This window comes from Zingiber officinale, chromosome 9A (genome assembly GCF_018446385.1).
Source record: "Zingiber officinale cultivar Zhangliang chromosome 9A, Zo_v1.1, whole genome shotgun sequence".
Lineage (NCBI taxonomy): Eukaryota > Viridiplantae > Streptophyta > Magnoliopsida > Zingiberales > Zingiberaceae > Zingiber > Zingiber officinale.
The window spans coordinates 128,747,001-128,770,009 of NC_056002.1; the positions used below are offsets into that span (position 1 = coordinate 128,747,001).

The 23,009-nt window shown below is 36.6% G+C and overlaps 2 protein-coding genes across 2 annotated transcripts; one reads left to right on the forward strand and one right to left on the reverse strand.

The window, feature by feature from the left end:
• The first annotated feature begins 1,536 nt into the window (after positions 1–1,536).
• Positions 1,537–11,385, forward strand: LOC122020342 (phosphopantetheine adenylyltransferase-like). The gene is made up of 6 exons (XM_042578233.1): positions 1,537–2,098; positions 2,173–2,244; positions 2,748–2,807; positions 10,597–10,691; positions 10,801–10,870; positions 10,974–11,385. Exons 1-6 carry the CDS (start codon positions 1,988–1,990, stop codon positions 11,118–11,120), a joined length of 555 nt encoding a protein of 184 aa, XP_042434167.1. The 5' UTR covers positions 1,537–1,987; the 3' UTR covers positions 11,121–11,385.
• Positions 11,386–13,477: 2,092 nt separating this feature from the next.
• On the reverse strand, positions 13,478–14,481 carry LOC122019572 (transcription factor BHLH094-like). The gene is made up of 5 exons (XM_042577028.1): positions 14,311–14,481; positions 14,103–14,267; positions 13,963–14,013; positions 13,700–13,819; positions 13,478–13,552 (listed from the first exon to the last, which is right to left on the reverse strand). The coding sequence occupies exons 1-5, from the start codon at positions 14,479–14,481 to the stop codon at positions 13,478–13,480; spliced, it is 582 nt and encodes a 193-aa protein (XP_042432962.1).
• Between the last annotated feature and the right edge of the window lie 8,528 nt (positions 14,482–23,009).

The following is a 23,009-nucleotide window of genomic DNA, read 5'->3' on the forward strand; positions in this document are numbered from 1 at the left end:
AGGAACATAATTGGTGCAATTCTCCACAAAAGAATCTGCAAGTTAGAAAAATTCAACAAGTTGACTGCTCAAACATGGAGTCAACTGGATCCAATTTCAGTTGACTCCCAATAGCTAAGATAGTAACATTAAATACTAATGACTAGTTTGCCAATAGACTGAAAAACTTTTCTTCTCGATTACTCAAATGTCAAGTCAAATGAATCTAATTTGAGCCAAGTTTGTTGTTTAAGATAACAATCTTATCTACCAATAACTAGTTTGTCATCGACGAAAACCTATCTAATTAAGTGCACAGACATTTAATTCAACTAGATCAAGTTCTAATAGACTCCAACAACTAATTTGAGAAAACGCCTAGTTGAGTGGAAAATGCCCTAGTTAATTGAAGTATCACGATAGTTGTTTTGAGCCAACAATTAAAAGTTTAGTCGATTGGAACAATTCTTTGGTAAAATACGGTACTTCAAATATTAATTAAATAATAAAATTAAATAGAGATAGAATCTTAACGGAATTTTTAGAAATTTTTTGAGAATTTTTCGGAGACCTATGTTGTAGGTTATGGGATCACTTACCCTCTGTTTGGATGGAGTGAGGGATGGTTCATTAATAAAAGGGGAAGGAAGGGAAAGGAAGGGAAAGTGAGGGAAAGTAATGTATTTAACTTCTCCTTATTTGGAAGGGAGGGAAGGTTCATTAACGTAACATGTGTTACTTTTGTTTGGGAGGAAAGGAAGGGGAATGAATGTTAAATAGATAAAGTTATAAAAATATCCTTACTTTTTAAATTAGAAAATTTTCATAGTATTAATATTTATTTTATAAATATAAATTAGATATTTTTAATAATAAAATTAATTTTTTATATTATCATTTAAATTAGTTATTTTTTTAATAAAAATTTAATTTTTTAATACTATTCATAATAAAATAATGAATTATCGATAATCAAGTAATGAGACATAATGAAAATAATGATTTTAAAAATTTTAAATAAAAAAATTTGAAAGATAATGCTGAAAATGAGAATTTCTATTTTTTAAAAACTTATTAAATTTTGATGAAAAAATTAAAAAATAATAGATATCCTTTCAAACGACAAAAATAATTTTTCCTTTCAATTCAGTTAGAAGACGTGTCGGATCCCCTTCTCTAATGGCAGCAAACGAGCTGTGAAGAAGACGAGGAAATTGAACTCCGACGACATAGTAAAATTAGAAATTGAAACATTTCTTAAACTATTAAGAACAGAGATAAAATTGGAATAAAAAATCTTTTGTTTTCCCTTCCCCTTCCTTACACTCCAATTCGGGGTGTAAGAAAATCTCTCTTTCCATGGGTAACGAAGGTTAAAACTTACCCTTTCTTATCTTTCCTTCCCTTTTCTCACTCCTTTCCAAATGAGGTTTAAAGTATCCCTTCCCCTTATTTCTCTTTCCTTCCCCTTCTCTCACCTCCTCCCAAACATACCATTAGTGGGCCGCGGAAAAGCCCGTTGAAGTTATTCCATTGAGCAAGGAAAAATTTTATTTTTGTTTTCCTTTGCTTTTTTCTTTTACTTCTCCCGTCGCCGAACCCGTGCCCGACACTTCTTCTTCCCCTCATCTTCATCTTCACCGAACCCGATTCTTCTCCCCTCTTCTCACCTTCTCTTTCTCTTCCGTCCCTTCCCAAGCGCCGGCGACGCTCGAGCCACCGCCGGCCGAGCTCCTCTCCCGATCCCTCATCTCTTCTCCTTGATTTCCAGCAGCCGATCCGCTGTGACGACGCCATCTCCCTGCCAAGTCGTGATCGCGGCGACGAGACGAGGTCGAGCTCGCCGGCGTCGCTCACCTCACACCGACGGAGCCTCCCAGTTTCCCCTCCGATCGCCGAGCAGAGACACTTTCCCTCTGCCCTAGCTCCCGATTCATCGCCGACGAGTTCTCGTCGTCCTGATCCGAGGCGCGACGCTCGTTGCCCTAGCTTTAATAAGGCGTAATAAATGTTGTCAAGTGGCCTGATTCCCTCTCCATCTCCTCCCAATTCTTACAAGTCTGTTGTGGTTGGTGGCACATTTGATAGGCTTCACCAAGGCCATCATTTGTTCCTCAAGGTCAGTTCCCTTTGCCTCCTTCTCATTTTCCCTTGTGCCTAATTGAACTTTCTTCACTGGCTTACTTTTTGCAGGCATCAGCAGATCTAGCCAGAGATAGGATTGTGGTTGGGGTTTGTGATGGACCTATGTTGAGCAAAAAAGAGGTCTCTTATTTCTCTTCTTTCTAGCTTTTCTTGGCTTTGCTGTCATAAATTGGCTGCTTGGAGATGAACTTGAAATGTGTTCAACTATTCTTTCTTTCCTTTTTTTAGCGCAATCAATTAAGAAAATCAAATTAGAAAAATACCCTAAGCTTTAAGATAAAGTAATCTTTAATCTTTGTCTTTGGTAAGCATTATTTGATAAAGTTTGTGTTCCATTGATGAAAGATTTTTGGTAGGGCTCTCCCACTTAGATCACACAAAAAATACTAATTGCTTGCTCTGAGATTGAGTAAAGCAATTTTTTGCCACAATGAATGTTATATATAGAAGCAATCTACTAAGTCTAGTTGAACTATGTTTTGCAATGATGCCCTTAAGAGTCTTCTATTAAGTTAGGCTATTGCTCACTGCATAGTGTTTCCGCAAATTAATTTTAACAATTTCATCAATTGCAATTTTTTGTTGATCATTATGTCTAAAATTTTCTTTGCTCTTAATTACAGTATGCTTACTTAATAGAACCTATTGAGAAGCGCATGCAAGGTGTGAAGAACTACATTAAGGTAAGAGAAGATCTACATTAAGGTAATCCATTGAAAGATATATCAATTTCCAGATGAATCTTGTTTATTTATGCATGACTCTGAGCCACCGAATTGCAAAGAGAAATAACCACAAGCTTCAAAATAATTAGTATTACTCTGATTGAAGACTTGAAGTTTCATATATTTACTTGTTACTAGCTCGTTTATTTGGGCAATTCAACATCCTTTTTCTGTTCTTTCCCAATCTAGTAGTTTAATTTTAGTAATAAAATAACTGACGATTTTAGCAGAGAAAACATTTTTGGATTCACATTCCACTTTAACTTTTCAGCAAGATTATCTATTACAGTCAATGCAAATACTATTGAAAATTTTGTTTTACATAGAGTGTCGTACTTGTGGTGGCAAAAGGTGATAACGTTCACCTAGGCACCTGTACAGTCTGCCTCTAGGTTATGTGAAGAGAGGTAAATTACGGATGATTACTAGTCCGAGCAGTGACCAGTACATGGGGGAGGCAGGAACCGGGCTACTAGCCAGGAATTGACCCCAGACCTCATGATGGCAACACCTCATGCACTAGCCAACTGCCCATCCCGAGGAGACAAGTAGAGTGTTGTACTTATGATAAACCCAGTTAGTCTTATTAACTAGCCCTGGGGTGACCGGCCTGGTCCCACGGAATTTTCCCACCGGCCACCATGTACAGTGTTGTACTTGTACAAATAGATGGAGTACCATCAAGATATAATTGTGTCGTGACTTTCACTTCTTTGATAATATTTATAGGAAATAAATTGCTACGGTAGTTAATCATAGTTACATTTGCTGTGACAAATCATAGTGCTGAGTTTAAAAGTGACTAGCATCATTGTAATGTCAAATTCAAACAGAATGGAGCCCTAATTCCATTGTAGTGGACCTTTCCACCTACTTAGTCGTATGTAGATTTCGTGTCTAGTTTACTTGATTGGTTTCAATTTTTAGGATCACTACTTTGTAAAATCTCACTCAGAGATGTGATATGACAAATTATACATTGTTTCACATTATTTCAAACCTATCAAACGTTGTCTTGTTATGCAAAGTACCTCATTTATAATATACTATGATGTATGCATAAATTTTCTTCTTTAAGTTTGCTGGTCTGTCGATTCAGTTTAACCTAGCTTTTACCAGTATCCAGCAGGATTTCCAGCGATGTAGCAATTCTTTACGTTTTACTATCTTTCTACATTTTCCCTTAAACTTAACTGGAATGTGACTAGTAGCCTGCAATCTTTGTGAAATATTATTTTAGTATTTAACTATGTGGAACTTGATTCCCATAATTTGTTTCTTTTCTTGCTTTGTCTTGACTGGGATATCTTAGCATCTGTCAATTCTTGCTCTTCAATTTCAGTTTTAGAAATTAGTACTTGATAGCAATGTTCGAAATTGTGCCCTAGGCGGCCGCCTAGGCGCTGTGCAGCAGGATGCCGCGCCGGAAACCAGCGAGGCGGAAGCCCTAGGCGGCTGGGCCGCCTAGGCGGTCCTCTGCGGGCTTCGGCGGGTTCGGCGGGCCTAGCTTTTTAAGGCATGTTAAACCCGTTTTTTAGGTATTTGCCAGGCGTTAGTTTGTTTCATCGCCTCGACTCTTCGCCGACTCTTCGTCTTCCTCGCGTTGCTTCGGTAAGTTTTTTTTTTCTGTTCATTTATGTTTTTTTGTTTCTCAAATCTTCGTCGCGGCAACACCGGACGCATCGCAGGTGTCAAACGCTGCCTGAAGCATCGCCGGACACGCCGTACGCGTCCGGCGAAGTCCGGCGTTGCTTCGAGCAACGTCGGTAGAGTTGCGATGCTTCTGGCTGTGCCAAAAGCTTTCCGCGCGACGCTACCGGCGCCGCGGGAAGCAACGCCGGACTTCGCCGGACGCATCGGACTCGTCCGGCGAACGCGCGAGTTGCGAGACTCGCGACAGAGACGCGTTTTTTGTGTTTTTTTTTTTTTTAATTTTTTTTAGATTTAATAAATTAAAACAATTCCTAACTCCTAACGGGGATAATTTTAATAATAGGGTTGAGTTCATAAAGCCTAATAAAATTAAGATCCCAATTAAATATATTTAAAATTTATCTTTTTTATAATAAATATTATTAATTTATATAAAACAAATTTAAATATATAAAATTCTAATAACCATTATTAATTTATATAATCATATTTAAATATATAAATAATATATTTAATTTATTTAAATAAATAATATTAAATATCAATTTATATATTAACAGATTTAAAAAATTATAATAAATATTATCATTTATCACTTTATCAGATTTAAAAATATAAAAATATTTAAAATTTAAAAACATATAATACATATTAATAAATTAATAAATCATATTTAATTATTTATAAATTATAAATTTTATATATTATAAATTTATATTAATCGGATTTATACATATTAAAATTATATTAAAATTTTAAAATTTTTAATAAGTATTATTAATTTATATAAATCATATTTATAAATTTTATATATTATAAATGTATATTAATCGGATTTATAAATATTAATTATTAAAATTATGTTAAAATTTTAAAAATTCTAATAAATATTATATAAGTATATAACGGATTTAATAATATAAAAAATATATTTTAAATTAAATTTATTTAAACAAATATCTAATAAACTTTATTAATTAGATTAAGATATATAAAAAAATATTCTCAGACTTGTTAATGACTTAATGTTATATTTCATATTTTTATTATTTTGTATTGTATATTTGTATGATATAATTAAATTTTATTATCATATTATGTCTTGTTAGTTGTTATATATAATTTTTTTTCCTTCAGATTATTTGTTATCAATGGCAAACAATCCATCTTTGACAGCATCTGTCATCCAACCCGAATCCGGAATTCTTAGAAGAAAGTCAAATGACATCGGATGAGAGTTTGGGATATTGATTGATCCTAAGAACCTCGACAAAATTAAGGCTACATTTGGTTGGGTGTAATGTAATCTAGCTTGTAATGTAATCAAATTTGTAATGTAATGTAATGTAATCTTGATTACATTACTACGTTTGGTAATGTAATGTAATGTAATCTTGATTACATTACTACGTTTGGTAATGTAATGTATGTAATCTTTGATTACAAAGGTGATTACATTATTTTGTTTGGTGTCCATTATTTTTTATAAGGAATGTAATTCATATTATTATAAAATGACAAAAATATCCTGTGACCTCTATCGGCGGTCGCCACACCTCTGCCGGAGTTTGCGGCAGCCATCGGCAACCAGCTGCCGCCGCCACCGTCGGTCGCCGCAGCAAGCCACCGTCTTCGCCAATCGGCGGCCATGGGCGACGGCGGACGACGACCAGTGGGCAACGGTGGTGGAGGCGGACGGCGATCGACGGCCGGCGATCGACAACTGGCAATTGGCAGCGGCGGTGGTGGACAATTGTCGGCGGCGACCAGCGACCGACGGCCGCGGCCGACTGGCGGCCGGCTACGAAGGTCGGTGACCGGTGGAGGGCGGCGGTCAACAACAGACTAGGGGTATATTCGGCATTTAAACTTTGGTGAAATAATGACCTCGTAATGTAATCGGATTACATAGCATTTGATTTGTAATCCAGATTACAAATCTTCACTACCTTTTGTAATCCAGATTACATTACATTACATTACAAGTTTTAAATCAAATCAAACAAAATAATCGACTTTGTAATGTAATCTGGATTACATTACAAGGTAGATTACAGGCTACCAAACGCAGCCTAAATGTAAGTTATGTGGAAAAGCAATGTCAGTAGGAGTGTATAGGATAAAGGAGCACATTGGAAATATACTTGGAAATGTATCTGGTTGTCGAAAATCATCTCAAGAAGACAAAAATAAGTGCAAACAGTCTATTTTAGAAGGGAGGAACAGAAAGAAGAACAAAATAATGGAAGAACAAAGTTGTAGAGCAGAGGTGGCTATTTTCGTAGATGAAGAAGAAGGTCTTGAAATTGAAGGGATAGATAGAGTTAAAAAACCTCTTCCACTTGGCCTCATGGATAGATATGCATCGGCAATTGCTCCAGAAAATGCAGGCTCCAATGGAAGTAAAGTGCTTCGCCAAAAAAATATAAATGAGACTCTTTTCAAAGAGAGAACTCAACAAGTTCAACAATATGTTGGGAGATGAGTTTATGAAAATGGAATCTCATTCAATGCTGTCGATAATGATAGCTTCAAGCAACTAATGGAGGCAGTGGGTCAATTTGGACCAGGATTCAAGCCTCCAACTCAATATCAACTTAGGGAGCCACTATTGAAAGCCGAAGTTAAAAGAACAAAACAATTGCTGAAGAAACATGAAGAAGAATGAGCAAAGAATGGATGCTCGATCATGACAGATGCATGGAGTGATAGAAAAAGAAGAAGCATCTTAAATTTGTGTGTTAATTGTAAGGAGGGTACTACATTTTTAGAGTCTAAGGAGTCTTCAGAGGAGGCGCATACAGCTGAACTTATTTTTGAGTATGTTGACAAGTGTGTTGAACAAGTAGGAGCTCAGAATATTGTTCAGATTGTTACAGACAATGCCACCAACAATATGGCTGCAGCTAAATTGATGAGAGAAAAACGACCCGGGATCTTTTAGAGTTCATGTGCAACTCACACTATTAATCTCATACTTGAAAGTATTGGCAAACTTCCACGATATAAAAAGGTGATTGAGCAATCCAAGACTTTTACCATTTTGATCTATGCTCACCATAAGACTTTATCATTGATGAGAAGTTTCACGAAGAAGAGAGACATAGTCCGACCAGGAGTTACCAGGTTTGCATTAAATTTCCTCACATTGCAAAGTTTGATTGAAAAAAAAGCTAGTTTAAGGGCCATGTTTACAAGTAATATGTGGGAGAAATGTAAATGGTTAAAAACAAACAAAGGAAAATTAGCTTACTCTACAGTGATGAGCATGAGTTTTTGGAATGGTGTGACACTTTGTTTGAAAATATTTGCTCCTTTGGTAAGAGTTCTTCGATTGGTAGATGGAGATAGAAAGCCATCGATGGGGTTTCTCTATGGGGAGCTTCTTCAAGCTAAAGAAGATATCAAGGTGGCTTTGAATAACGTGGAATCAAATTATCAGCCTATCATAGTCATTATTGAGTTAAAAATGAAGGATAGACTTGATACATCATTGCATACCACTACATTTTTGTTGAATTCTTATTTTTACTATAAAGATAGTTCGATTGCTCTTTATGAGGAGGTCGCGATGGGGATTTTTGAATGCATGGAAACTTTGCATGCCAATGAGTTAGATCTACAAGATACAATTATTTGGAAAAACATTGGCAGCAAAAGCATGTGAAAAAAATGATGATACATTTGATCCATGTGCATGGTGGAGTACATACGGTGCTCACACACCTAACTTGCTAAGGGTGGCATTGAGGATACTTTCATTAACTACAAGTTCATCTGGGTGTGAAAGAAATTGGAGTACATTTGAAGGAGTAAGTTTTAAACTTTCAGTCTATTCTTTAAGTAAATTAGTTATAATTTTTAACGTCTATACTCTATATTCAGGTACTAACTATAGTATTTACTTTCTCTGTTTTTTTTAGATTCACACAAAGAAAAGAAATAGGTTGGATGCCAACAGGTTGAACAATCTAGTATTTGTCCAATTTAATGCTAGATTGTTGAACAAAAAAAAAAGAGAAAAAGAAAGAAATGTCGATGTCCTTCTTGCAAAAGATGCTTCAAATGCACAAGGTTGGATTGTGGATGGTGGGGAAGATGATGAAGTTGAACTAGGTTCTGGGCTCACTTGGCAAATGGTTGATGAAGCAAGTGGAGCAGATGAAAATCTACAACCCCGAAGAAGCTCTAGAGTGAGAGAACTTCATAAAGATGATTTTGAATCCGAATAAGAAGACGAGGATCACAATAATGATATTGAGTTTGTGTCCGATGAAGAACAAGTTATTGAAAATTATGGAGAAGAAGAAGCAGAATAAATATGAGTTTATGAGATATTATTAGTTGTGTAATTTTGAACTCATTTTGTTAAGACATGATTTATGTTATTTAACAATTATATTTTGCTTAGTGGTTACTAGTTCACAATGCATTGTAATCTTGAATTGAACTATTACTACTATTTTCCAATGTTCTACTGTTTATTATATGATTATGATAACTTACTGCATGTTCTATTGTTTAATTGTTTCTTTTACTCATATTTACTGAGCCTAGTATATTTCCTTTGCACAAAACTATTAGTTTTCTTTTATAGTTTTTCATTTTTTGGTATTGGAAAGTATGTATTTATTTCAGCATACATAGTTAGATTTTCATTGTTATGAAATTGTTTAAGACAACATTTAGATTTGCATATGACATTGTCCACAGTCCACATGAAACAAGGGATACCAAGGAATCCGCCTAGCGGCGCCTAGTCCCCCCGCCTAGGCGGTCTAGGCGCTAGGTGCTGGTCTGCCGCCCGACTAGCGCCTAGCGAATTTTACAACCTTGCTTGATAGTAAACTTGCCAAACTGCATCTGCCTGTGAGTACTAGAAAACTTTATCATTAGATGAGGAATTTCTTCTATTGAAGTGCAAATGCCAGATGCACCTCCTTTCCTCTTTCCGTACATATTGAAATAGGTTGATATACTGTCAACTCATTAACTTGTCGAGGATTTGAGAACATCATACGATATTTGATTTGGTCTCACCAGGACGTGGCTGGGTGACACAAAAGATGTATATTATGATGGAGGTCTACATGTAATTTTGTAATTTTTCCTCAGCCCTCTTGACTTTGCGTCCACTTAAATATAACCTTAATTTTTGAATGTTGACGCATGGTACCCACTAGTTGGAGAACACGTGTCAGTTTCCTTGCCGAGGAGGGTGGGGTAAACATACAGGATGCACTATTTGCAACTATGCCACGACATTGATCCGAGGCTATCCCAGACATTTAAAATTGAGACGTGAGCATTAGACAATGTGAACACATATCTTGAGGCCTATAAATACTAACCTAGGGCAACCAAGGAGGGGGGTCTTTTACTACCACAACTCAACTTCAGGATATTGATACTGATACTGATACTGAGAAGAATCAAATCCCCATTCCCCTTTCTAGCCTTTCTAGTGAGAATTTTCTCCTTCTAAAGAAGCAATTCAGGCAGGATTGTTTCACCCAACTAAGACCCCAACCTAACTTGTAGTTTGACCTCAACTAAAATAAATTTCTCGGAATCCCACCGGTAATACTATAGTTCGGCTGAACTGTTTCCCAGTATATTCCTCCAACTCCGTTCTATATTAGACCTGTTTTACCTTATTGTAAAAGAAAATAAAAGGTTTCTTCTTTCTTTCTTTTTAGGAAAACTGAGTCAGAACCCAGAATATTCTATCCAAAATTCATTTCAAAAATTGAAATGAATGCATAGGATGCTTAAGTATAGGAACATACAAGAAAATAAACAAAATCCTTTTATCTATCCTTGTCACTTATAATAAAATTTGCATTGTTAATAAAAGAGATTTCTACTTCATTCCAACATTTCCTTTCTGTTGTGTTAAGTTTGTTTGTATATGTTTAGATTCTTAGAAATTAGAACATAATTCTATCTGAAAAAATCAATGAGAAAATGTTACATCAGAATGTAATTAGTTTTGCTTACATGCAAAATGTTAATGAAATGCTTCTTTAATCTGTTTTTTCTTTTGCCGTTTTACTTTATAGTTTTCTGTTTCTCATCTCTGATTCTTTTGTAGTCCATGAAACCTGAGTTGACTGTTGAAGTGGAGCCAATCACAGATCCTTATGGTCCATCTATCAGGGATGAACAATTGGAGGCTATAGTCGTGAGGTATTTTACTCTCCATTTGTTTTGGAGTGCAATCTAGTAGTCAAGAAAGGATAAATTAAATTAAAGCATGGTGGAAAACCTCACATAAATTATTTGAATTTGTCAAAAGCAAGGAGACATTGCCTGGGGGAATTGCTGTTAACAGGAAAAGGGCAGAGAGAGGGTTATCACAATTAAAGGTATATGCACATCGACGTATTTCTGTGATTATGAAGTGGGTCACCACCCATAAGCGAGTTCTTTGACATTCCAATGGCTATATCCATTGATCTTCAAATGCAGATCGAAGTAGTAGATATATTGCCCGAGGAGTCTACGGGAATCAAAATTAGTTCTTCAACACTCCGAAAAATTGAGGCTGCAGAAGCCTTAAAAAATCAGCAGCTTGACGGTGGCTCGGAGGCAGATCCTCTGGTTCCAAGCGATTAGAAGTTTGATACTCAAATCAGGTTATGCCCGACTGGTGCTTTTAATAATGAGAGTCAGATATTATAAATTAAGATTGTAATCAAAGGCTTAATGCCTTTTGGCTGCATGATAAATACAAGCTAAAATTAAACAAGGTTAATTGTTGGATGTGGCTTTGCATCTAACAATATACAGTTAATGCAACACATCCTGTTGCTTCACATCATTGGAAACTAAAATTCAAAGCGACGCAACAATAAAACAGTCGAATTCATTTTTGTTCTTACTGCAATCACTAGTTCATGGATTGTCCACTATGTTCAGTTTGGTAAGGTACATAATTGGTTCAATTCTCCACAAAAGAATCTGCAAGTTGATAGAAAAATTCAACAAGTTGACTGCTCAAACATGGAGTCAATTGGATCTAATTTCAGCTGACTCCCAATAGCTAAGATAGTAACATTTAATACTAATGACTAGTTAGTTTGCCAATGGACTAAAAACACTTTTCCTCTCGATTACTCAAATGTCAAGTCAAATGAATATAATTTGAGCCAAGTTTGCTAGTTAAGATAACAATCTTATCTACCAATAACTAGTTTGTCATCGACGAAAACCTATCTAATTAAGTGCACAGACATTTAATTCAACTAGATCAAGTTCTAATTGACTCCAACAACTAATTTGAGAAAACGCCTAGTTGAGTGGAAAATGCCCTAGTTAAGTCAAGTATCACGATAGTTGTTTTGAGCCAACAATTAAAAGTTTAGTCGATTGGAACAAGTCTCTAATCAACTTAAATCCAAATCTAATCAACTGAAGCTCTTATGATGTTCAAAGCCATAAATGCTTCGTGCCCTCGAGTCCACCTTTCCAGACTATTGATTTTCTTAGATGCACTAATCCTTCTAAGCTTGCTTCATGCAATCCTTCACCTTGCCTTTCAGTCTACGACATTCTGCTGCTTCAAAATCATCAAACCAATAACCACTTTATGCTCCTCATCCTAGAGTCCATCTTGCTAAGCATTTTTTTATCCCATTGATTGACCAAGCTCCCCTAGCTTGCTCCACGCCATCATTTGTCAATCACCTCTGAGTCCACTCTGTCTAGACTTCTAAGTCATTGAGCACATCCATCCAGGGATGGAGCCAAAGAGGGGCGATGGCGGCAGCTGCCCCTCTTGAATTTTTAAGTATAAGAAATGTATGAGGTATAGGAATAGGGGGTGAAAGAGAGGTGAATGGGAGACAACGACATGGTCACCTCCCCTCAACATAAACACATACATTTCGTCCTCTCGATATAAAATTTCTGGTTCCATTCCTGCATCCATCCAACTCGGCCATGTCAAATACAATTTGCCATGAGTCATGACAACTCAACCCTCATCGAGTCAAGAGCTTTCCAAGTTGTATGTACAATTTGCCAAGCTCCTAGTCAAACTTGACCACTTAGGGTATCCTTGTACCAACACTAATCTCCCATGTATGAGCTTGCTAAGATACATGTGCAACAAGCCAACCTCTTTGCACACTCAATGCACATATAGGAAAATACAAAATAAACCTAATTTAAATTCTTGTCAACTACATCAAAGTACCAAATAAAAATACTCTAATCAAACTCGACCAACTGGGGTGTCATTGCACCGCAAGTAGTCTGTTCTTCCTCTACTGAGACAAGCCATGCATACTAGTTCAAACCATTGGAATTGCATACATAGGTGAACAAATTTCTGTAACTTTTGAGTTGGATGGACTGCAGGCTCTTCCTCAACAGTGCATGAAGAGAAGAGTGGACAATCCTGCGATCTCAATTGCGACCATTGGTTAAGCAAATTACTCAAAGAAGTGACCACACTTCAGGATTAGTCAACAAGCCATATCAACAAATTTCTACATCATCTATATGAACCAAGGTTAGTTTTTCAACAAGACAAAAGATGTAGGATGAACAAGCGATCATAAGTAAGCATCTTGATCAAGACTCTTAGGCTAGATGAAGATTCTTGTCTGGAAAAATATTGTTGTTTGGATAGTTTATCGGTAGTGAAAGCAGGATTATTTTTGTCTAGTTCTCTTTTGAGTTCATTCTCTTTTTAATGATTTACTCTTCCATGTAATAAATTGCCTTCATAAATTCCTCTCCTAATGGGTGTACTATCACACACTTGTTCTTTTGCAAGAACATTAAAGAAGATTATGTAGATAACTGTCTGCAAGAACATTAAAGAGACACAAAACAGGAAGACGACAGAAGAAATATTTCATGCAGCTTCTGTATGGAATTCTGCATTCTTGATACAAAAGGACTTTCAGTTGATGTTGTGAAATGAGCCATCCAAGTGTGCAGATATCCCAAATTTGAAAATACTTTCAGTTTTTCCCTCTGTCGAATTCCAGGCCAGGGAAGCCGACACTGGTCTCATCCCAAGCAGATGACCCAAGAACCTGAGGTTTTTCATGTCCAACAAAAGGATAACAGTGAAAATTGAAGATGAAGTTTCATATCAGCATATGAAACAAAAATCTTAAGCTTTTAGGAAAGAGCTCCATTTACATATTTATGTTTTTAACTGATGGTGTAGAGGCAATTACATTGGAGAAGGAGTGCAACTGGATAGGCACCGTACCGATGGTGTTTTGGAGCCAAGTCATTTGTGGATTCATGGACATGTGCAGACCAGAGAAATCACTAGCAGGTTGCAAGAACTCCAACTGATCATTAATGGCTGGAAGGCTAATTCCTGCTATGCTGCTGGAGTTGCAGGACGAATTTAACAGCATCACTCGATCAAACATGAAAAGTTTCAGCACTGAGGTTAAACAGACCGATTTGTTAGGTGCAAGAACTAAATTACCTCTAGCACTTCACTGCTAGTGCAGTGCATTCCAGGATCTACAACAACCAGCTTCAGTGACAGAACTAAGAAAACACAAGAACAAAACTCATTAATTCTGCCCACAACCCAGCTTATTGAAATCTGGGGAAAACACACACCTCAATTTGGTTTTGGAGAGACTGCACATAGTTTATGATCTCATCGGGCACGCTGGCTTTTCCCATGATCTCGTTGCAACCGGGCACCAAGCCTTGCAAACAGTTCATCCTCTCGTCAATCTTCTCCCTCCTAATCTGCACACCATCAGCACACCCACTGAGTAGCTAAAAAGCAAAGAGAAGAGCAAGTGGAGCAACAATTCTTTACTCTTTCAGCTAAGCTATGACTCTCAGTGGCTTGGCCGCGGCCAGCTCGTACATGGATGTAGTCCCTCTTGTCTTTCTTTTCAGCCATGGCTTCCCCTTCCCTCTCTTGCTTCTTTCTCTTCTTCTTGCTATTCTCAGTGCTAGAGGAAGGAGTAGTCTGGAGGCACTGCATGGCCTAATTATTTCTTATATTTGTGGGTATGTTCAATCCTCGACGCGGGAATTCTGGAGCTCTTCAAACTTGAAATTTCCCGAACAGGATGAGAGAGTTTAACTACAAGAATATATAGAGAGATGGATGCTTATCGATTGGAGATCGATCAAATTAAGTGACAAGGAAGGTGAGAAGAGATAGGTGTGGTGGAGTAAATGAGAGAAAGGGACATCTCCTTCCCTTTTGCACAGGAAGGCAAGGATCATCAGAGACACTGTTGCTTTCACCATGAGGAAGCAAAGCTTTGAAAAGATTTAACAGCCTTAATTAATTCAGCTGTCCATCCTTGTGTAAGATCGAAAGAGTTGAGGGGGTGTTAAAAACTAATCTTTTTTTCCGCAAACCCTGTTAAATCAGATCGCAACGGAATAAAGTAAAGCAAATAAGAATACAGTTCATTTTACTTGGTTAATAGTCCAGCAACTACTATTCCAAGATTTAGGATCCTTAATCGCTTCAATCTATTACAATTCTTCTTTTCAAAAACTTTTAGAGAAGAAGCAAACTTGTACAAGTACAAGGAAGATAATAACAACACTACTATCTCCCTATAAGAATGTAAGTAAAAATAAAATATATCGATAGTACAAGGTAGAAATGAAACACTGGTTGTCAGAGAGCCTCTTGGCATTGTAGTAGCAAATTTCGCATGAACAGTAGTAGTAGAGACGAGGTGGAGCATAGAGAGAATAGATGTTGAGCCTCGGACCCCGAGGCTTCTGTTATATGCCTTCATTAGTCACTAAAAACTGTTCAGTTGACTGAACTAGTCGACTAAATCTCTTAGGCAATTGATATTTGCTCCCTTCCTTGTTTGCTCTGATTTGATCTAGTCAAACCCGCAAATCACGTTGTTTAGTCGACTGTACCCTTGATCAGTCGACTGATCACTTAAGTTTTCCATTCCTATGCGATCCGATCAAATCTTCTACACTTTCCAACTTTGATCAGTCGACTGATCCTCACTTTCCTTCTTTACAGGATTTTGAATCACTCTGTGATTATCCACCCGAACTAGTCGACTAAACCTCCTTATTTAGTCTACTGAGCCACTTGGTCGACGAAAGCTTTGCTTTTTGCAAAACAAAGTTAGCACAGTAATATAATAGTAATAATCTTGCAAAACAGAGTTATGTATCAGATAATATGTATGAATGAGATTGACATATATGGTTGTTTGGTCTTGACTTAGAAACCTTCGTTGGTTTCTTCATTCGGATCAACACCTAAGGTTTGTACTAACTGAGACATGATTTCACTGTATATTTTTTCAGAAGAACCACTCCCTCTAGGAGCTTACCTCAATTTACCAAACAACCATCTAGTCCTCTAGACACGTTTGGACTTCATCTCCTCAACCTTTAGGCTATGTTTGGTTGGGTGTAATGTAATTTAGCTTGTAATGTAATCAAATTTGTAATGTAATGTAATGTAATCTTGATTACATTACTACGTTTGGAAATGTAATGTATGTAATATTTGATTACAAGGATGATTACATTCTTTTGTTTGATATCTATTATTTTTTTTATCAAGAATGTAATTTGTATTATTATAAAATGACAAAAATGTCCTACGACTTCTACTGACGGTCGCTGCACTTCTGTCGGAGTTTGCGGCCGCTATTGGCCTCCGCCGTCGACGCCGCCCGCCGGCCGCCGCCGCCGCCGCCCGCCGACCGCCGCCGCCGTCGCCAGTCGTCGACCGCCGCCGCCGGTCGGCAGCAGGCGGCGGCGGTCGGCGGTGGGCGGCGGGGGCCGACGGTGGACTAAGGGTATATTCGGTATTTAAATTTTGGTGGGACGGTGACCTCGTAATGTAATCGGATTACATAGCATTTACTTTGTAATCCATATTACAAAACTTCACTACATTTTGTAATCCAGATTACATTACATTACAAGTTTAAAAATGAAACAAACAAAATAATCTGCCTTGTAATGTAATCAGGATTACATTACAAGACAGATTACGCCCTACCAAACGCAGCCTTAATCAACTTGCTAAGGTTTTCTCCTGATTCAATATTTGATCCTCTCTGATTTATCTAATCCACCTCACCAAATGTCTGGTTCATTTGCTAGGTGTTTAGTCTATTTGACCTATCTGGGCTTCCTACCTGATTTCCATGATTTGCCGAGACTTCTATTGCCTAGTATCTTGTTCAGTTGATCTACTATGACTTTCTAAGTTAAGCATCATGTATACTTGATCAATCCATTAGATCTCAACAAGACTTAACTTGAACATTTGATAACATCAACACATAGGTTCAATTCTAGTGCATTCTATTGGTGCAATCAACCTCTAGAGTTTTGATATTTGTTTGATAATATGTTTAATGGAGACTGGCAAGGGCAAGAGTCTACCGATTGACTAGTCCTAACTAGATGTTAGGCAAGGAAAAGTCTTAACTGTGGTTAAGTAAGGGAAAATCCTAACTGGAAGTTAGGTAAATAATAAGTCTTAACTGAAGGTTAGGCAAGGGTGAGTAGTCTACCAAGTAACTAACAAGTCCAAGCAGATCAAGGTGACTAGATGTTTGACAAGAGGAAAGCCCTAGGGGGAGGTAACCCTATGTAATGAGAAGTCTTGGAGGAGTGAACTCCAAGCAACTATGCTTGATCGACAGGACCAGTGAATTTTGAATGTTGCTAATGTTATTTTACTTTGCTATTTTATATCTATTATGCTAACTCATTATTGTATAAAAGTCTTAGTCGATCAGGTTGATTTGATACTAAGCAAGACTAGAGAAAGTCCAAATAAGTATAAAAGACTAGATGTTTAACGGATAAGTTGAGATAAACTCCTTGAATAGAGTGGTGAGGTTGTGTCCAAGTCGGGATAAATCTTAAGTGATGATTCGACTGAAGAAACCAATAGATGTTCTAAGTTGAGATTAAGATAGTCCTAACTGCCATATTCATGCATGTTTATTATCCATTGTTTAACTTTGTTTTGTAGGATTATTATTTGTATTATTTTTGTGCTAACTTTGTTTTGTAAAAAAGAAAAGCATTGACTGAGAGGTTCAGTCAACTGATCTAAAGGGATAAGCATAGGCAAGATTTGAGATCCGATAAAGAAGGAAACATGGTTCAATCAACGAATAAGAGTGATCAGTCAATTGAACCATATTTGGTAAAGATATCAGATTTGATCGGGTCACATAGGAAAGGAAAATCCAGAGGTTCCGTCGACAAATAAAGTTTAGTTAATCAAACAACATGATTTACGGGATCGAGCGGATCAGATCAGATCGGAGCAAATAAGAAAGGGCATGGAGATCAGTCAGCGGATAGAATATTTCGTCAACGGATAAGTTTAGTTGACAGAACTGATATTCAGTCAACTGAATGATGCATATAAAAGAAGGCCTCGGGGACCAAGCCAATCATCTTGTCTCTGCTGCTACTACTCGTTCAAGCTTCAACTACTACAATGCTCCGAAAACCTACGCTTCATCTATGTTGTCGGTATATTATATTATACTTGCATTTACTATACATCTCATACTTGTACGAATCTACTTCTTCTCTAAAAGGTTTTCAGAGAGAAGAACTATATTAGATTGTCCAAAGCGATCAAGGATCATAAGCCTTGAGGTAGTAGTCGCTAGACTACGAACCAAGTAAAACTAATCTTGTTCTTGTGTCTTTACTTTTGCTTTTATTCTACTGCTAACTTACTTTAATTCGATTTTACAAAGATGAAAAAGAAAAGGTTCTAAACAAATGAGATTCCCCTTCTCTTGACTTTTTGATCCTACAATTAGTATAAGAGCAATCGATTGCTCTGAAAAGGTTTAATAGACTTTCAAGATTTTTTAAAATCTTTTTATTTTCTTTAAAGATTTCCTTTTCTATAATCATTTTGCTCAAGAAAATTATTTTTATATCATTAGTATTTCTTTCCATTGTACTACTTACTCTAAGTCAAAGTCTTGGAAAATTTTAAGTCTTTCTTTTCAAGAATTGAAAATGTCTCAACAAGAAGGTTTATCTACCTCTCGCTTACTACTCTTCAACGACACAAATTTCTACCTTTCGAAGGGGTAGATGGAGCAATTTCTAAAGATGGAGATTATATTGGTGCAGTTAACATCAGTGGTCAAACCTAAGTTTTGATGAATGACAAATGGATTAAAATTAGGTGTGGTGTGATCTAACCTTTTTACCAAGTGTACAGGGCTTAACGAATCTAGAGGACTTGACACCAGGTTGAAATCCACTAGGTTTGTTGGACTTAATAGCTAGTGGGAAGTCCAAATAAGTCAAGAAGTACCTGATATCTGGCGGAAAGTTCGACTAGTCTGCGGGACCTGATAATTGGCCGAACTCCAGTTGAGTCTGTGGGCCTAACAACTAGTGGGAAGACCTATTGGGTCAAAGACGAGCCAAGCAATTTTGCATTGTAAGTAAGGTAAGTCATTGAGGAAAGTGATCCAATGACAACGAGTTCCAATTTAGGACTTTGGGTATTGGTCCAGTTTAGTTCCATTTTAGAAACCTAAACTGAGACCATAACTAGATTCTGGTCTTGAAAAGATAGGATCTAATTAATAATACTTTTCTATATTGTGCTAACTTTATTTTGTAGGTTATACTTTATTTTTGGACTAACGCATTCTGTAGGGTTAAAGTAGCAAAAATCACTCTCGGATGAATAGTGTCTAAGACACCTTAAAGGTGCTTAGAAATTTCTCGGATCGGCGCTTGGAGGCGCCCTGAACCAATCAAAGGTGCCTTCGAATAGATAAGAGTATCGGATAAAACTTCATGGAACGGAGGTGCCTTGGAGGCATTGGAGGCGCCTTGGAGGCACCTTAGACAGCTTAGAGGTGCCCTCGTGTGGATAGAAATTGAAGTTAGTAGAAGTGATCGAGTCTGAGACTTTGGGGATCATTTTTGAAGCTGGAGGTGCCTCATATGAGTTTGGAGGCACCTCCAACACTCTTTAAAAGAGTTATTCGACCATAACTTGAATATAACTTAATTACGAGCTTCAACGACTCTTCTGTTGCTTTGACTACACTTTGCTATTGTGCTACTGCCCCGAGACATCCTATCATTGCTGACAGACTGATTTCGACATGCTTGTTAGTTTAGATTCTGCATTTCTAAAGTGTTGGTAATGATTTAATATTCTTGTACTTCTTTCATACTTGCAAAATGAAAGTGCATGCTATTACACTTTCTCATTTTTCATACTTATATTTGATTTTCTTTTCTGACAGTTCCGAAAGAGGTTTATAGTAGATTGCCCATTGATACGATATGAGGGATCGTGGGTCTTAGAGTAGGAGTCGTCGAAGACTCTGAACCAAGTAACTCCTTATGTTAGAATTCTATTTTTCTTTACTTGTTTTTATTTTTCCATTGCATACTCGTATTTCAAAAAGATATTCATTTTTAAAATACACGTGACTCACCCCTCTCTCACATGTGCACCGATCCTACAGATTAATTTCTGGATCATAATCAAGAAAGGTTTTATACTACCGGTCGACAAATTTGGAGAACCTCTAAAACTGGAAAGGTGGATTCAACATTTAAAGCAAGGTTCAAGTTGATGCTCGGGCCACATACACTCTCCAATCTAGATTGATAGATGAAGACCTCAACCTAGTCGGGTCCTTCGAAAACTCCAAAGAATTATGGGACAAATTAGTTGAGTTCTACGAAGGAATAAATGACTCAAAGGTAACAAAAAACAATCTTAAGTTAAATAATTTACCTAACAATAAAGTGCAGGACAATGAATCATCTTCGAAAGAGTCAGACACAAACCAATCGGGCTTCATGGTGCTTATGGCAAGAATTGAATCTGAGTTCGAATCCTAGATGGAATCAAGCCAAGGAACCGAGTCTGAGTCTAAGTCTGAGTCTGGAAATATTTTTTGTGAAAAATACATATTATAGCACATTATCACAAAATGTTAATTTTTGAAAACACTTAGAATATTTTGAAGATAAGACCATGTTTTCAAAATCTAATTTTGAATAAGATTTCTTCTAAGTACTTTAATATTTTCAAGAAATTTTTGCTATGTACTTTAAAGATTTTTTCAAATATTTTCACACAAATTTTCCAAAAATAATCAAAGATTTTTCAGCTATTTTTCAACCAATTTTCAAAGATTTTCAAAATATTTTTCAAGAATTTTTCAAAGACTTTTCAAGAACTTTTCAAATATTTTTCAAACTATTTTTACAATTTTTTTCAAAGAATTCTAAAAAAATCTAAATTTTTTAAAGACTTTTCAAATGTTTTTAAAAATATTTCAAGGTGTAAAAACATAATATTTTTTGAAATGTAATTTTATTTTTTTATTTAAAAGGTTTTCAAAAATTATTAATATATGATACACTCAATCAAGCATGAAATTTATTAAAATATTATTATGTTGAATGCCTATTTTGAAAATAATTTTTAAAAAATTGTCTTATAAATTTTGAGAACTTTTTAAAAATATTTTTAATTTAATAGTGCTTGTCATCTTACCCATTCTAAGTGTCTCGCTACAATCAATCATGATACCCTTATGAGTTTTGTGAGATACTTAGTCAATTTGATTTGATTAAAAGTTTAAGTTTGAATTGGGAAGATTGTTTGACATTGTGTTTGATTCAAGTTTAGTTTTTAGTTAACTAAGTGGTCATTTTAAGACTTGGATTCTAGGTCATGGCGAGGCATAGGAGCTTTCTTAATCAGATCAATGACCTCTTCCTTAGACAAAGTCAATTCAAGAAATTGTACACTTAACCAACTTATTGAAAAATTCTAGTCTAACTAGTTTAGGATGTTGCGAGATAGCTTCAGTCAGTTCCAATTAGCTAAGCAAACCAAGTAGGGTACTATTGGTGTAGGGAGCACCAGATAATCGAACCTGATTTTGATGTTGACAAAGGTTTAAATTAAGCTGTGTTGTGATCTAACAAAATTCATCAAGTGTGCAGGGAGCACAACTAGGAAAGTCTTAGTAGGTCAAATTGATCGGATACTTATCGCTTGAAAACCCTAGTAGGCCAGCTAGATCGGATACTAGGCAAGGTAGAAGTCTTGGCAAATCAAGGACACCAGATGAGAAATCTAGATGGGTCAAGTGGACCGAACATCTAGCAAGTTGATGGGTCAGAGAGGAACGAACATCAGAGGAAGTCCTTGAGGACAGAGGATTGGATGCTGAAAAGGAAGTCTAAAGAGTTTTGGAGGATCGGATGTTTGGCAAGCAAGTAAATTCTCTTGAGTGGAGTGTATAAGGACATGTTCTCTTGAGGGAACAGTAGGAGTCGGTTCGACCTAGGATTTTACTGGAAATTCAAAGTTGAGACCGAACAGTTGCAAACTATCTCTTTTATATTATTATTCTATTGTACTAAATCTATGGTGAGGGAGCTTGAGATCAGAAGTTGGCCGAACTAGTGTACTCTGGGCGACTGAAGGTCCAAGCGATCGTTAAGCATCTAGCCAACCAGAGAGGATAAAGATGCCGAAAAGCGAATAAAGTTGCGATGGAGTCGAATTGAATGAGGCCTAGCTAGGGTCGCCCAAGGGTTATACAGGCAACTAAAAAGGACTATAAAAGAAGCTATGGACAACAACCTCTATACACACTTCTAATCATTGCTTTCAAGTTCTCTCACTCTAGAAATGATGGGACACTCTTCTAACAACTACACTCTACTCCGGATCTATTTTTGTCAGTATACTAGTAATTATTTTTAATTGTCTTTCGTATTTGTTTTTGAAAAGGAACAGTAAACGTGTTGTCATTCCTCAAATTTTTGTAAAAGATGAATCTTCATCTCTAAATCATTATTCAGAGAAAGAGATTGTTAATGGATTGCCCATCAAAATCGATCAACGACTGTGAGCCTTGGACTAGCAACATAGATTGCGAACCAAGTAAAAAAATAAATATGTTTTCTATGCTTGTTTCTATTTCTCTATTTCGCTCCTTAAACTCTAAAATGCTAGAACGGTTTTATGAAAAATAAAAAAACGTGACACGCACTATTCACCCCCCCACTCTAGCACTCTTTTCAATCCTATAATTACTATCAAAGCGAGAACACTCTGAATTAGTGCAACAATCGTTCAAGCAAGTTTTGTTTCACTTTATTTGGTTTTGGTTTTTTGTTTATTTATTTTTCAAGCACTATTAATTCAAGACCAAGTCTCGATACATTCTCTTCATTTTTTCGTGTTCAAGAATTTGTCATAATGGCTCATCAAGAAGGGTACAACACTGTTCGACTACCTCTTTTCTCTGGCAAACATTTTGGTTGCTGGAAGGGTCAAATGGAATACCATTTGAAGACCCAAGTAGAGATGTGGATCGTGATCTAAACAGAATTCACGTTCCCTACCAGTGAAGGCGTACCACTCACCTACGACAAATGTGACAATGACACTAAAAGACAGATTGAGGCCAACGCTAAATCTACTTAGACTCTACAGTGTAGCTTGACCAAAGAGGA